The 15,641-nt window shown below is 52.6% G+C and overlaps 1 protein-coding gene across 4 annotated transcripts in view; it reads right to left on the bottom strand.

Moving 5' to 3' along the window:
* Positions 1–8,376: 8,376 nt before the first annotated feature.
* Positions 8,377–15,641, bottom strand: part of DIXDC1 (DIX domain containing 1) — a 93,614-nt gene continuing 86,349 nt past the window's right edge. For all 4 annotated transcript variants that reach the window (XM_077249759.1, XM_077249758.1, XM_077249756.1 and 1 more), the window contains one exon: positions 8,377–15,288. In XM_077249759.1, coding sequence (XP_077105874.1) covers positions 15,208–15,288 — 81 coding nt within the window. In that variant the 3' untranslated portion in view covers positions 8,377–15,207. The remainder of the gene's footprint in view (positions 15,289–15,641) is intronic.

Genomic DNA, 15,641 nt, shown 5'->3' with positions numbered 1-15,641 from the left:
TGGGATGACTGCATCGGACCTTTTGGATTCCCCCCATTCCCATTGTCTTCCCATGTGATGTCCGGGCTCACAGCCCCCAGATCCAGGAATCAGAGGGCTTCATGTAAGGCGTTTTATTGTCATCGGGATCCTGGTGGCCACGTGCAGCCCCCTAGTAGTCCCCGGTGGTCCCTGTACCCCATCGGCCACGTGCAGCCCCCCAGTAGTACCTGTACCCTATCGGCCACATGCAGCCCCCCAGTAGTCCCTGTACCCTATCGGCCACATGCAGCCCCCCAGTAGTCCCTGTACCCTATCGGCCACGTGCAGCCCCCCAGTAGTCCCCGGTGGTCCCTGTACCCTATCGGCCACGTGCAGCCCCCCAGTAGTCCCTGTACCCTATCGGCCACGTGCAGCCCCCCAGTAGTACCTGTACCCTATCGGCCACATGCAGCCCCCCAGTAGTACCTGTACCCTATCGGCCACGTGCAGCCCCCCAGTAGTCCCCGGTGGTCCCTGTACCCTATCGGCCACGTGCAGCCCCCCAGTAGTCCCTGTACCCTATCGGCCACGTGCAGCCCCCCCAGTAGTACCTGTACCCTATCGGCCACATGCAGCCCCCCAGTAGTACCTGTACCCTATCGGCCACGTGCAGCCCCCCAGTAGTCCCCGGTGGTCCCTGTACCCTATCGGCCACGTGCAGCCCCCCAGTAGTCCCTGTACCCTATCGGCCACGTGCAGCCCCCCAGTAGTACCTGTACCCTATCGGCCACATGCAGCCCCCCAGTAGTACCTGTACCCTATCGGCCACGTGCAGCCCCCCAGTAGTCCCCGGTGGTCCCTGTACCCTATCGGCCACGTGCAGCCCCCAGTAGTCCCTGTACCCTATTGGCCACGTGCAGCCCCCCCAGTAGTCCCTGTACCCTATCGGCCATGTGCAGCCCCCCAGTAGTACCTGTACCCTATCGGCCACATGCAGCCCCCCCAGTAGTACCTGTACCCTATCGGCCACGTGCAGCCCCCCAGTAGTCCCCGGTGGTCCCTGTACCCTATCGGCCACGTGCAGCCCCCCAGTAGTCCCTGTACCCTATCGGCCACGTGCAGCCCCCCAGTAGTACCTGTACCCTATCGGCCACGTGCAGCCCCCCAGTAGTACCTGTACCCTATCGGCCACGTGCAGCCCCCCAGTAGTCCCTGTACCCTATCGGCCACGTGCAGCCCCCCAGTAGTCCCTGTACCCTATCGGCCACGTGCAGCCCCCCAGTAGTACCTGTACCCTATCGGCCACGTGCAGCCCCCCAGTAGTACCTGTACCCTATCGGCCACATGCAGCCCCCCAGTAGTCCCTGTACCCTATCGGCCACGTGCAGCCCCCCAGTAGTACCTGTACCCCATCGGCCACATGCAGCCCCCCAGTAGTCCCTGTACCCCATCGGCCACGTGCAGCCCCCCAGTAGTCCCCGGTGGTCCCTGTACCCCATCGACCACGTGCAGCCCCCCAGTAGTCCCCGGTGGTCCCTGTACCCCATCGACCACGTGCAGCTCCCCAGTAGTCCCCGGTGGTCCCTGTACCCTATCGGCCACGTGCAGCCCCCCAGTAGTACCTGTACCCTATCGGCCACATGCAGCCCCCCAGTAGTCACCGGCGGTCCCTGTACCCCATCGGCCACGTGCAGCCCCCAAGTAGTCCCTGTACCCCATTGGCCACGTGCAGCCCCCCAGTAGTCCCCTGCGGTCCCTGTACCCCATTGGCCACGTGCAGCCCCCAGTAGTCACCGGCGGTCCCTGTACCCCATCGGCCACGTGCAGCCCCCCAGTAGTCCCTGTACCCCATCGGCCACGTGCAGCCCCCCAGTAGTCCCTGTACCCCATATGCCACGTGCTGTGCGTCCCGCCATCGTTCTGCTCCCCATAGAGCAGACGGACGTTTATTTCCCGCCTGCAAAAAAGTCATAGTTACTCACCGTTAACGGTGTTTCTCGGAGCCCATGACAGCACTACGGAGAGAGGGGATCCGCCCTTCAGGGACAGGAAACCTACAGATAAAAGGGCGGTACCTCTCCCTCGCATCAGTTGGTTTACAGAGCATCAGAGGACCTCCAGGTTAGTTGCAACAGAGAGAACATTATTTTATAAAATTTCTTAATAGAGGAACCCCGTGCCTAAACGTATAGTATATACATCATATAAATTATATAAATTATATTTAAAAAGGTGCTCACCGCACTCGTAATGGGAGGGAATAAGCAGGTGCTGTCATGGGCTCCGAGAAACACCGTTAACGGTGAGTAACTATGACTTTCTCGGTCTCCCATGACAGCACTACGGAGAGAATTGCAGAGATTAAGCTTAGGGAGGGACCACCGCCTCAAGGACCCTTCGTCCGAAGGTTAAGTCAGATACAGAGGCTAGATTTAGTCTATAGTGCCTAAAAAAGGTTGATGGTGATGACCAGGTGGCCGCCTTACAGATTTGCTCTATTGATACCTCTGACCTCTCAGCCCATGAGGTAGCTACTGCTCTTGTGGAATGCGCTTTTATACCATCTGGGATCGTATTCCCCGAGGATGAATATGCCAAGGCTATTGCTTCCTTAATCCATCTGGCTAAAGTCCCCTTGGATGCCCGGAATCCTTTTCTGGGACCCTGAAAACAGACAAACAAAGAGCCTTCCTTCCTATACTCCCTGGTGGAATCTAAGTATTGGACTAGGCATCTTCTAACGTCTAGATTATGGAAGTTTAGCTCTTTCTCGTTTTTCGGGTCTGGACAGAAGGATGGTAGGGATACCTCCTGTGACCTATGAAATTTTGATGCCATTTTTGGCAAATAGGCTGGGTCGGGTCTAAGAATGACTCTATCATCCAAGATTTTAGTGAAAGGTGGATTAGAGGAGAGGGCTTGGATGTCACTTATTCGGCGCGCCGATGTTAGAGCTACTAAGAGAATAGTTTTAAGTGATAATGTTTTTATGGAAATCGTTTGTATAGGTTCAAATGGAGGGCCCGTTAATGCTGAAAGGACTAAATTTAGGTCCCATGAGGGTGTTTTTTGAATAACTAAGGGTTTTGATCTTGTAACCGCCTTAATAAATCTTATTGCCCATGGGTTAGCAGCAATGTTTTGGTTATATAAGGCTCCTAAAGCTGCTATTTGTACCTTCAGGGTACTGACTGCCAGCCCCTGCTCCAGACCTTTTTGTAGGAACTCCAGAATTTTAGGAATTGAAGGCCTGTCCTGGATATTTACCTTGGAGACAGATAGGAATTTCCTCCATGTCTTCCCGTAAATTTTAGTGGTGATGGGCTTTCTACTTTTTAAGAGTGTAGCCACTAAGTTATCTGAGAAACCTCTTTGTCTTAATAGTCCCCGTTCAAAAACCAGGCTGTCAAATGGAGGTTCGACTCCTGTGGGTGGAAGATTGGACCTTGATGTAGAAGGTCTGGCATATCCGGTAGAACCCACGGGTCTGATATCGATAGTATCCTTAGCCAGGAAAACCATGCTCTTTTTGGCCAGAATGGGGCAATCAGGATCATTTTTGTTTTGTCCTCTCTGACTTTCCGAATGACTGCTGGAATCAGAATGGTTGGCGGAAAGGCGTATGTCAGTTTGTGTGTCCATGGAATCAGAAAAGCATCCAGAGCCTGGGGATTCCCTTCTGGGCTTAGAGAACAAAATTTGCCTACTTTTTTGTTTTTGCAATTGGCGAACAGGTCTATTGTTGGTGTCCCCCACATTTTTGTGATCTGATTGTAGATGGATTGGTTTAGGGACCACTCGCCTTGTTTTAACTGAGTCCGGCTCAGGTAATCTGCCCTTTCGTTGTTTGAACCCTGGATGTGTAGTGCCGAGAGGGATAGTAAGTTTTCTTCCGCCAGTTTGATAATTTTGGCTGAGGAACTCATCAGTGAACGAGACCTTGTTCCCCCCTGGTGGTTTATATAGGCTACAGTCACTTTGTTGTCCGAAAGAACTTGGACATGGTGTCCCTGAATATCGGCTAGGAAAAAAAGAAGAGCATGATATACCGCCCAAAGTTCTTTTTGGTTTGAGGATGCTAATAGTATTTGATCTGACCAATTTCCCTGGGCTATTTTGTCCCCCAGGTGGGCCCCCCACCTTTTGGGGCTCGCATCGGTTGTTATTATCCGAGAGATGTTTGGTACCCAAGGGACTCCCTTTGACAGGTTTTGGTCTTTTCCCCACCAGAGAAGGGAATGAATAACTGACGAATCTAGGGTGAGCCGGCTTTCCAATTTGTTTTTTAGTAACAATTGCCATTCCAGGATGTGCCACTGAAGCTCTCTTGTATGAAATTGCGCAAAGGGTATCGCTGGTAGGCATGAGGACAGGGAGCCCAGAAGCGACATTGCCCTCCTTAGAGTCATTGAGGGATTGTGTAACGTTCGCGCTATCATGGACAATATGCTGTCTTTTTTGGGACCCGGAAGCCGGCATTCTTGGACCCGAGAGTCCAATGTCAGTCCTAGGAACTCTTGTACTTGACAGGGTTCCAATTTCGATTTTTTTATGTTTATAAGCCATCCCAAGTCCCTCAGGATGGTCATCACTTGGTCTCTCTTTTCTCTGCAACTTTGTGCTGAGTTGCTTGCGATAAGGCTACGTTCACATTTGCGTTGTGCGCCGCAGCGTCGGCGCCGCAGCGCACAACGCAAACAAAAACGCAGCAAAACGCATGCACAACGCTGCGTTTTGCGCCGCATGCGTCGTTTTTTTCATTGAATTTGGACGCAGCAAAAATGCAACTTGCTGCGTCCTCTGCGCCCCGACGCGGGCGCCGCAGCGACGCATGCGGCGCAAAACGCAAGTGCGCCGCATGTCCATGCGCCCCCATGTTAAATATAGGGGCGCATGACGCATGCGGCGCCGCTGCGGCGCCCGACGCTGCGGCGCTGGCCGCAAATGTGAACGTAGCCTTAGAAAGTCGTCCAGGTAAGGGACTATTAGTATATCTTGTTCCCTCACGTGGGCCATCATTTCCGCTATTATTTTCGTAAATATACGTGGGGCTATTGAAATCCCGAATGGAAGAGCTTTGTATTGAAAAAACCTTATTTGGCCCTTTATGGAGACTGCCATCCTGAGGAATTTTTGGGATTGATTGTGGATGGGCACATGATAGTATGCGTCGGTTAGATCTATTACGACCATGTAGCAGTTCGGGAAGAGAATCTTTATAGTGGACCTTATCGTCTCCATTTTGAATTTGTAATTTACGACGTATCTGTTTAGGTTTTTTAGATTTATCATTGTCCGAAAGGACCCGTCGGGCTTTGGTACTAAAAATAGAGGGGAGAAAAAACCCTCCCCTACCTCCTGAGGAGATATTTCCCGAATCACCGATTTTTGTAGTAGGGTCATGATTTCCTCCTCTAATGCAGTCTGTTCTGCAGCCGAAGATCTTGTTTTTGTTATCACATAGTTCCGGGGAGGGAAAGACACAAAATCTATTTTTAGGCCATACCGTATGAGATTTAGGATCCAGATGTTGTTGGAAATTTTTTCCCAGGCGGGAAGGAACGATGTTAGTCTTCCTCCCACCAGAGGATAAATGTCATTTGGAGAACTTTTTGTCACGGGAGGTGTTGCCAAAGAGGTAACCCCTATCCCTTCTCCTTCCTTCTTCCCACTTATTCTGCTCTCTGGGGGGTCTACGACGAAAAAATCTGCGGCTCCGAAAAGACTGTTTAAATGGAGTCGGACCCAGATTTGGAAACCCCTTCTTCTTATCCCCCGCCTTTTGGAGGATGTCATCCAGGGTTTCTCCGAATAAAAAATTGCCCTCACAGGGGATAGAACATAACTTTAATTTTGTCTGTAGATCTCCCGGCCAGCTCTTTAGCCACAAGGTTCTTCTGGCAGCGTTGGAAAGAGCAGCGGCCTTAGATGTTAGGCGTACAGAGTCCGCCGAGGAGTCCGCCAGGAACGCTGCTGCTGCTCTCATTGCAGGGAACGAATCCAGCAATTGTTTTCTGGGTAACCCGTCTTTAATCTGATTTTCCAGCTGGTCGATCCACACCATAAGGGATCTGGAGGTGCAAGTAGCTGCAACTGCAGGTCTCAGGCTACCCCCAGCTGATTCCCATGCTCCCTTGAGGAAAGTATCCGCTTTTTTATCTAACGGGTCTTTGAGGGTACCCATGTCCTCGAATGGCAGCGCGAATTTTTTCGAGGCTTTGGCTACTGCAACATCTAGTTTTGGTGCCTTATCCCAGAAAGAGGAAGCCTCATCCTCGAAGGGATATTTTCTTTTAAGGGAGGGTACCGAGGAATTTCTTCTATCCGGTTTCTCCCATTCTTTTTTAATTAATGTCTGGACATTAGGATTTAGGGGAAAAGTTCTTCTCTTTTTTTGTCCCAGACCTCCAAACATCACATCTTGGGCCGTTTTGTCGGGTTTGGGTTCCTCCACCCCCATAGTAGCCCTAACTGCTCTCACTAAGGAATCTACTTCCTCTAGTGGGAAGCAATGTCGGCCCGACTCTTCCTCGGACGAGGAAAGGAGGGATTTTGAATCGTCCGAGTCAGCATTTTCGGACGACGATCGGCCCGAGTGGGAATGTACTGATTCCTTCACCTTCTTCACCTCTTTTTTGGAGGATAGAAGGGCATTCTGAACCTCAGATCTGATCACATTTTTTAGTTCAGAAGCGAAGTCGGGGGTCTCCTCACATAGTAAGCGTTGGATGCATGACTTGCAAAGCTTTTTCTCCCAGGTTACTGGTAAAGCTTTGTTACAGGTGGGGCAGACCCTATTTTTCCTTTTCTCCGTGCTCTTCTTACCCTAGTAAGGGAGAAGAGGGAGCTCCATTATAAATATGTACATTCACGAAGATCACTCACCACCTGGATGTGAAGGCAGGTACCGGTTCTGGAGGGGGACTCGGGCCTGGTAAGGAAGGTCCTTGAGACGGAGTATTAGTTTTCGCAGCGGATCTGCTGCGCCGTGTGGAACGGCTGCTAGATCCACTCCTGGTGCTCTTTGCGTGGCGCTGCTGTCCAGGCTGCAGCTCCTGCGTGTCGCTGTCCTCCATGGTTACAGGGAGAAAGTGCGACACCCATGTGTGCACAATCTCCCTTTTTGTAACCGGCGCCAATCCCCCAGCGTCTGCCGCACTTCCGGTTTCCTGCGCGCTCCCAGGGAGAAGATATTACTGCGCATGCGCGCGCGATGACCCGGAAGTCCTTGCCGCATTTCCGGAGCGGCGGCCATCTTTGTACACCCGGAGCGTGCAGCGGTCGGCACAGGAGCTCCGGGTGATCAGCGCCCCTTCTTCCTATGGAGTCTGGCGGCGTTCTCCCCTCGCTCACCCTGAAGGACCCCTCGGTCCCAGCGGTGGCGGCTTCGGGAGCCGGACAAGCCGCGGCAGGAGCCTCCTCGCTGCCGGAACTCGACCGCCCGGTCCCGGTCTCGGTCCATCGGTCTTCATGTCAGGTACCGTCCGATAGAGAGGTTCCCTGTCAGGGACAGGAAACCAACTGATGCGAGGGAGAGGTACCGCCCTTTTATCTGTAGGTTTCCTGTACCTGAAGGGCGGATCCCCTCTCTCCGTAGTGCTGTCATGGGAGACCGAGAAAGAATGGGTTTCCAGTGTCAAAATCAAAGCGGCTCTGTCTGAGGATAAAGGTCTGGTGTTAGTTTAAAGGGGTTGTCCGGAGGGGGGTTATATGGGATGGGTGGGATTCTGGTACCCGGCGCCCCCACGATCAGTGGCTGGAAGGAACAGTGCACCGAGCTGAACCGCTCCATACGCCATATAGTGGCCATTCTCAGTACTGCAGCTCGGATCACATTCACTTCAATTGGAGCCGAGCTGCAGCCTAAGAGAATGGCCACTAGAGGGCGCTGTGCCGGCTCCATACATGGTGTATTTCCGGTGATCGGTGGGATACTGGGTGTAAGGTCATCGATATCAGATCAGTGGGGGCCGTGCACATGTCCAGATGTATTCCTCAGCCCTAATTCTAACCACTAGTATGAAAGGAGACAGAAGTGACACTGGGCCCCTCACACAGTACAGGGCCACACAGGAGCCGCATGGCCCGGGTCTATGGATACAGATCGGGCTAAATGGGGGATTCCGTTTATAACAAACAATTGTCGGTGAAACAAACAAAGCAGAAGGAATTGTCAGGATGTTGGATTTGGAAGAAGTTTGGCAGTGACTAAGTCTCCTCTCACCATTGTGAACACTTACTCACCGAGCTGGGCGAGCATCTCAGGAGGGATAACCTGTAGATATCTCATAGGCAATTTTAAGGTTTTGTCCGGAGTCCGGCTCTTCCTCCTCGGGAGGTGAGTGAAGCCAATGACGCTGTGTATCGGGTCTCGTGCGGAGTAAGTCATGAATGGCGGTAAATAAGCAGCCGGCACCGATGTGACACATCCTTTATATACAGACACTCGTATGTACAGTGCGGGGAGCAACAACCCCAACAGTTTATAATAAAATAAAGCCAATAGTGACATTTGCTCCGTACGAACCGGAGGCAGAAAACAGTAATAACCGTACAAGTGGTGTAGAGAAACGTCTGCTGCGGACAATACGTCTGCCGATACAAAGACCTGGAAAAATAGACTGTATGAAATACAATGAGATACAAAACAGATACAGCACGAGGAAAGACGCCGTCTACACACAGGCAGCCAGTACTCTCACAGAGCATGGCGCCCACGTACCATGTGGCGGTGTACAGTGCGCAGATCACATATATACAGATGTATCGGTGTGAAGAGCCGGAAATCAGAGAAAATCCACTGACGGCAGAAATGGTGAAGATGGGGAGAAACTGAACCCCAAAATACGAGAAGAACAACAACGTCTCATTTATTTACATGAAACCAGAATCTTCCTGTAATAAACCTGATTTATATGTGGAAACCATACGCACTGAGGCTCCACGGCACTAGGAGCCTTGTCCATGGCCATGAAAGGGTTCATCTGGTTAAAAATGGCTGCTCTCTTCCAGCGTGGACACATTACCTCTATATAACGTACTGAAATTTTGTTGCCTAGACCCTTCATAAACATGCACACTCCACACGACATTGGGTGTAAGCCAATGCCTATGTCCCCCTCCAGACCCTTCTGTCCCCCTCCAGGCCCTTCTGTCCCACTCCAGGCACCTCTGTCCCCCTCCAGGCCCTTCTGTCCCCCTCCAGGCACCTCTGTCCCCCTCCAGACCCTTCTGTCCCCCTCCAGGCACCTCTGTCCCCCTCCAGACCCTTCTGTCCCCCTCCAGGCACCTCTGTCCCCCTCCAGACCCTTCTGTCCCCCTCCAGGCACCTCTGTCCCCCTCCAGACCCTTCTGTCCCCCTCCAGGCCCTTCTGTCCCCCTCCAGGCCCTTCTGTCCCCCTCCAGACACTTCTGTCCCCCTCCAGGCCTTTCTGTCCCCCTCCAAACGCCTGTCCTCCAGCCTCTTGCCTCCCTCCAGATGCCCTATATCCCCTCCAGACCCTTCAGTCCCCTCCCGGTGCCTGTTCTCCTCTAGACCCCTCTGTCCCCCTCCAGACCCTTCTGTCCCTCTCCAGAAACCCCTACCTCCTCTAGAGTCCGTTGTCTCCTTTTAGACCCCTCCACACACCTTTCCCTTGCAGACTCCCCTCTGTCTTCCACTATACCCTCTTGTCCCCCTCTAGATCTCTGTCCACTCTAGACCCTTCTGCCCCCGCCAGACCCTTTTCTCCGTCTATTCCCTCCAGACACTTTTGGCAGTGGCATGCTGAAATGTAACAGCCTGGTCCTTTCGGCCCTCATACCTGGGATACCCCCCATACACATTAAGGCTGGGGCTACACGGTAATGTTTAGTGCGACCAAAGCTCGCTGTGCGTCGCTGTTACATCTCGGGAAATGCAGCAAGTGAACGTGGCGGCATTGTGACCCATAAGATTGTGTGATTTCGAGACGCAAGTGGTAAAAAGTCCACCGGCGTCTGATTTCTTGTGACTTGCCTTTTGCGGGTGCAGTACCCTCAGGATTTAATCGTGACCCCATTCACTTATATTCCACCGCGATGTGGCAGCGACACGTAAGAAACATTGGCCACTTGGCAAAGTCTTGGGCAAAGTGGTGGTGTAGCCCCAGCCTATACAGTCTCATGGTCCCACTAACATTGCTGGAGTCAGTACGACCACCAGAGGCGATCACGCTGGATCTATTCATGAGTCCAGATCTGGAGTGATCTCCTCAGCTTGTAGTTACCCACTGCCCAAACCACCGAGGCCCGAAGAGCAACAATGGGAACCTCGGAGTGGTCACCGATCTCCATCACGGCTGGATTTTGGTTTTCTAGTGATCCCGCCATTGTGTCTGGCATCACACCAATTACTACACAAGTCACACAGAGCCGCCGTCCACACCGCTCCCAGGATGGCAGTGCGCGCAGCACGTGGCGGCTTAGTCTGTACAGGCACTTATCCACGTACGAGGCCACTACATTGTACACCTATTGCCGCCTCCAATCGATATAGTCACCAAAGTCATAGAAAATATAAGAACATCTGCAGATAAATGATATCTATGGGGTGTGAATATCCTCGGGACTATTCTTCTATTTTCAGCACATTCCCACAATCCCAACCTTCCCTTCTCCTCCCCGAAGAAGTCTGGATAATGGAGGTTTGGGAACAGATATCTGCATTGTATGTAGTAATGGTGATGACTGCGAGAGCCAACTCCATCAACAACTGTGCAGCGATAGAATTCGCCTTAAAGGGATTGTCCAGGACTTTAATATTGAAGATCAGATGATCAGAGCTGCAGTACCGACAATGGCCACTAGTGTTCGGTGTTGCGCTGTTCTGCTCCGTTCACTGCTTATATACCGTCGCTGTAAACAGCCGATCGGTGGTGGACCCCCGCCTATATACTTTCAACCACTGGACAACCCTTTTTAATAGTTCTTGGTGCGTAATACTTCATGTGGTTGGGGAAACGTGTGATTATGAGGTATAGCAGGTTTTATAGCAGCAGTTTGGGGGTGAACGCATGGAATGACCTTGTGAATCGGATGAGTATTTGTCTTCATACCAGTGATGTAATGATGATGTCATAATGAAGATAGCAGCAAGCCGGGAAGAACTAGGAGGTAGCAGGACAAGGGCGCCAGCAGGCAAGTGTCATTCATAGGACAGGGGGTATTGAATGAAACCCACCAAGACAGAATGATGGGGAGACATCAGCCCATCCTGGGGACCACCGCTACAGAGTGACGAGGAGACACCTGCCCGTCCTCAGGACCACCACTACAGAGTGATGAGGAGACATTAGCCCGTCCTCAGGACCACCGCTACAGAGTGATGATGATACATCTGCCCGTCCTCGGGACCACCACTACAGAGTGACGAGGAGACACCTGCCCGTCCTCAAAACCACCGCTACAGAGTGACGAGGAGACATCCACCAATCCTCGGGACCACTGCTACAGAGTGACGAGGAGACATCCACCAATCCTCAGGACCACCGCTACAGAGTGACGAGGAGACACCTGCCCTACCTCAGGACCACCACTACAGAGTGACGAGGAGACACCTGCCCTACCTCAGGACCACCGCTACAGAGTGACGAGGAGACATCTGCCCGTCCTCAGGACCACCGCTACAGAGTGACGAGGAGACATCTGCCCGTCCTCAAAACCACCGCTTTAGAGTGACGAGGAGACATCCACCAATCTTCGGGACCACCGCTACAGAGTGACGAGGAGACACCTGCCCTACCTCAGGACCACCGCTACAGAGCGATGAGGAGACATCCGCCCATCCTCGGGACCACCGCTATAGAGCGACGAGGAGACGTCCACCAATCTTCGGGACCACCGCTACAGAGTGACGAGGAGACACCTGCCCTACCTCAGGACCACCGCTACAGAGCGATGAGGAGACATCTGCCCATCCTCGGGACCACCGCTACAGAGTGACGAGGAGACATCCACCAATCCTCGGGACCACCGCTGCAGTGACGAGGAGACATCCACCAATCCTCGGGACCACCGCTACAGAGTGACGAGGAGACACCTGCCTTACCTCAGGACCACCGCTACAGATTGACGAGGAGACACCTGCCCTACCTCAGGACTACAGAGTGACGAGGAGACACCTGTCCGTCCTCAGTACCACCGCTACAGAGTGATGAAAAGACATCTGCCCATCCTCGGGACCACCACTACAGAATGACGGGGAGACACCTGCCCATCTTCAAAACCACCGCTACAGAGTGACGAGGAGACACCTGCCTGTCCTCAGGACCACCACTACAGAATGACGGGGAGAGCCCTGCCCGTCCTCAGGACCACAGATGCAGAGTGATGAGGATACATCTGCCCGTCCTCAGGACCACCGCTACAGAGTGCTGAGGACACATCTGCCCGTCCTCAGGACCACCGCTACAGAATGATCAGGAGACATCTGCCCGTCCTCGGGACCACCGCTACAGTGTGATGAGGACACATCCGCCCGTCCTCAGGACCACCGCTACAGAATGATCAGGACACATCTGCCCGTCCTCAGGACCACCTCTACAGTGTGATGAGGACATCCTCAGGACCACCGCTACAGAATGATGAGGACACATCTGCCAGTCCTCAGGACCACCGCTACAGAATGATGAGGACACATCTGCCCGTCCTCAGGACCACCGCTACAGAGTGATGAGGACACATCTGCCCGTCCTCAGGACCACCGCTACAGAAAGATCAGGACACATCTGCCCGTCCTCAGGACCACCGCTACAGTGTGATGAGGACATCCTCAGGACCACCGCTACAGAATGATGAGGACACATCTGCCAGTCCTCAGGACCACCGCTACAGAATGATGAGAACACATCTGCCCGTCCTCAGGACCACCGCTACAGGGTGATGGGGACACATCTGCCCGTCCTCCGGACCACCGCTACAGAATGATCAGGAGACATCTGCCCGTCCTCGGGACCACCGCTACAGTGTGATGAGGACACATCTGCCCCTCCTCAGGACCACCGCTACAGAGTGATGAGGACACATCTGCCCGTCCTCAGGACCACCGCTACAGAGTGATGAGGACACATCTGCCCGTCCTCAGGACCACCGCTACAGAGTGATGAGGACACATCTGCCCGTCCTCAGGACCACCGCTACAGTGTGATGAGGACATCCTCAGGACCACCGCTACAGAATGATGAGGACACATCTGCCAGTCCTCAGGACCACCGCTACAGAGTGATGAGGACACATCTGCCCGTCCTCAGGACCACCGCTACAGAGTGATGAGGACACATCTGCCCGTCCTCAGGACCACCGCTACAGAGTGACGGGAACACATCTGCCCGTCCTCAGGACCACCGCTACAGAATGATTAGGACACATCTGCCCATCCTCAGGACCACCGCTACAGAGTGATGAGGACACATCTGCCCGTCCTCAGGACCACCGCTACAGAATGATCAGGACACATCTGCCCATCCTCAGGACCACCGCTACAGCGTGATGAGGACACATCTGCCCGTCCTCAGGACCACCGCTACAGAATGATCAGGACACATCTGCCCGTCCTCAGGACCTCCGCTACAGCGTAATGAGGACACATCTGCCCGTCCTCAGGACCACCGCTACAGAGCGATGAGGACACACCTGCCCGTCCTTAGGACCACCGCTCCACAGGCAGCTGCTTTCTGTGAGATTCTTTTGCTTGATTGTTACTATGGATTGTATTGAGCGGATTAGATCTGGCCATAGCGGATGATCGGTCCGTCTATGGCCAAGCAACGAGTTTACCAGGTCCCCGAACGCTCCCCTGCACCCAGTACAAATGACACTTGTATGCTGCACCCTAAAAGCAGATAAAGGAAAGGTGCTACTGATGGGGGGATTATTGGTGTGCGAGAACAGGGATCTAAAAAACAAAAAACGGGAGAAATCACAGAACTCACTCCAGATACAAAGTGGAATATTAATCTCACTGTCAGGTTGTAATGGATCACATCATCACAGGCAATATTCAGATCGTGCAGTCACCAGTGAAACCATCAGACACGTGACCATTACCAGTGCATATACGCAAATAATGTAGGCATATTTAAAGGGAGTGTGTCACTCAGGCTACTGGGGCAATACCAGTGTCGGGCTTGGGATTAAAACACAAGTGCAAACTTACTTTTTTGGCTGCAGATAGAATCGGCTTTTAAGAGAAAATGAACTTTGCAAACATGCGGTAAAGTGCTCCGGCCCTTAGCAGTGAACCCATCCCGATGACTCCCCCTTGGCCAGATATAGACACTGAAATCTTGGGATTCCTTGACCGGTAAGTGTGCATTGCTCTGGGAAATGGCCGTACTGCAAATGTCAGAGACGGTTACCTACAGCATGATCAGGACCACCCGTGCGCCAGGAATGGGCACATATGGCACATGCACAGAAAGTCTCACAAAAGATAGAGCCAAAGAGGCGTTGGAGCACTTTCCAGGGGAAGGACTGCCCAGTGAGCACCTGCCACGAGAGGGACTGCCCCCTGAGCACTTGCCGTGACAGGGACCGCCCCCTGAGCACTTGCCATGACAGGGACTGCCCCCTGAGCACTTGACAAAAAGCTTAGGGTAAAAATGATCAGACTACGAGTCACGGTATCGGTGGTCTTGGGTTAGCGGCCATCATCCTCCCATACGTGGGTTTAGTGCCATATGGAGGATGGAGCTGTTCTGAAGATCTAGTCTGTGCAGCTGCTAGAAGCCAAGGATACTCCCATTACCGGCAAGATGCCCGTCCTCACAAATCCTCATCCCGGTCTCCGGAACGATATATTCTCGCACTAATATTGGCATCGGTTACAAAATATTACGATGCTGTGAATAAAAAGAACCTCAATCTAAAACGTGTCGTCAGTGAGAACTCGGACGTCACAAAGTCTATAGGAAAACTACATCTATGAAAATAGGACGCTCCGAAACCTCAGTAAAAGGCGACATCTCGCCCCTTTTTTTTCCAAAAAATACTGAATTTGCTCCGTTAGGATATGTACAAGAAGCTTGTGATGTCCACAAGTCATGGACAAGCTGCTCTGTAAACCACTACGTCCACCACGCTCCTCTATATACAGCCGTCGGCACTGCTCCCTCTGTATAAGCAATGTCCGGAAGGTGCCCATAGGGACCTTTTTTGGCAGCTTGAAGAATAATGCACTCAGACGATGAGTCCGTCACTTGTCTCCTCCGGTGAAGGTGCTCGGTGCTGTTAGTTGCTTCCGTGGTCCTCCTCCACCCATGCCACGATTTTACCCTCCCAGCCTGGAATGATATCTTCATCATGAAATACCTGGCAAAACAGAAGAAAGCGAAGGTCGACTTCATCACCCGCCATATGGATTTACCAGTCACCTATGCAAAAATTCACTACTTCCATCCAGTCCCATTTGCAGCCATATTTAGGGCCTATATGGCAGCATAGGTATGTGTAATATGGAGCCGCACGGCCTCCGGGAGATGCCACAGATATATAATCTCCCACAGGAGGGCAGAATATCTCCACATTTTACTCTGAGCTCGGAAGGGTATGCGGGGCAGGAGGGGCACACACCTATACGCATTAGCCCTTATGCAACCGACAGGGTCTATGTGCCGAAAATAAGAGGAAGTTGGTATAAATGTGACATCTGCGAGAAATCTGGC

Source organism: Ranitomeya variabilis, chromosome 4, assembly GCF_051348905.1.
Source record: "Ranitomeya variabilis isolate aRanVar5 chromosome 4, aRanVar5.hap1, whole genome shotgun sequence".
NCBI classification, from domain to species: Eukaryota; Metazoa; Chordata; class Amphibia; order Anura; family Dendrobatidae; genus Ranitomeya; species Ranitomeya variabilis.
The sequence above is the reverse complement of the archived record's forward strand: the minus strand, read 5'-3'. Positions and strand labels throughout refer to the sequence as shown.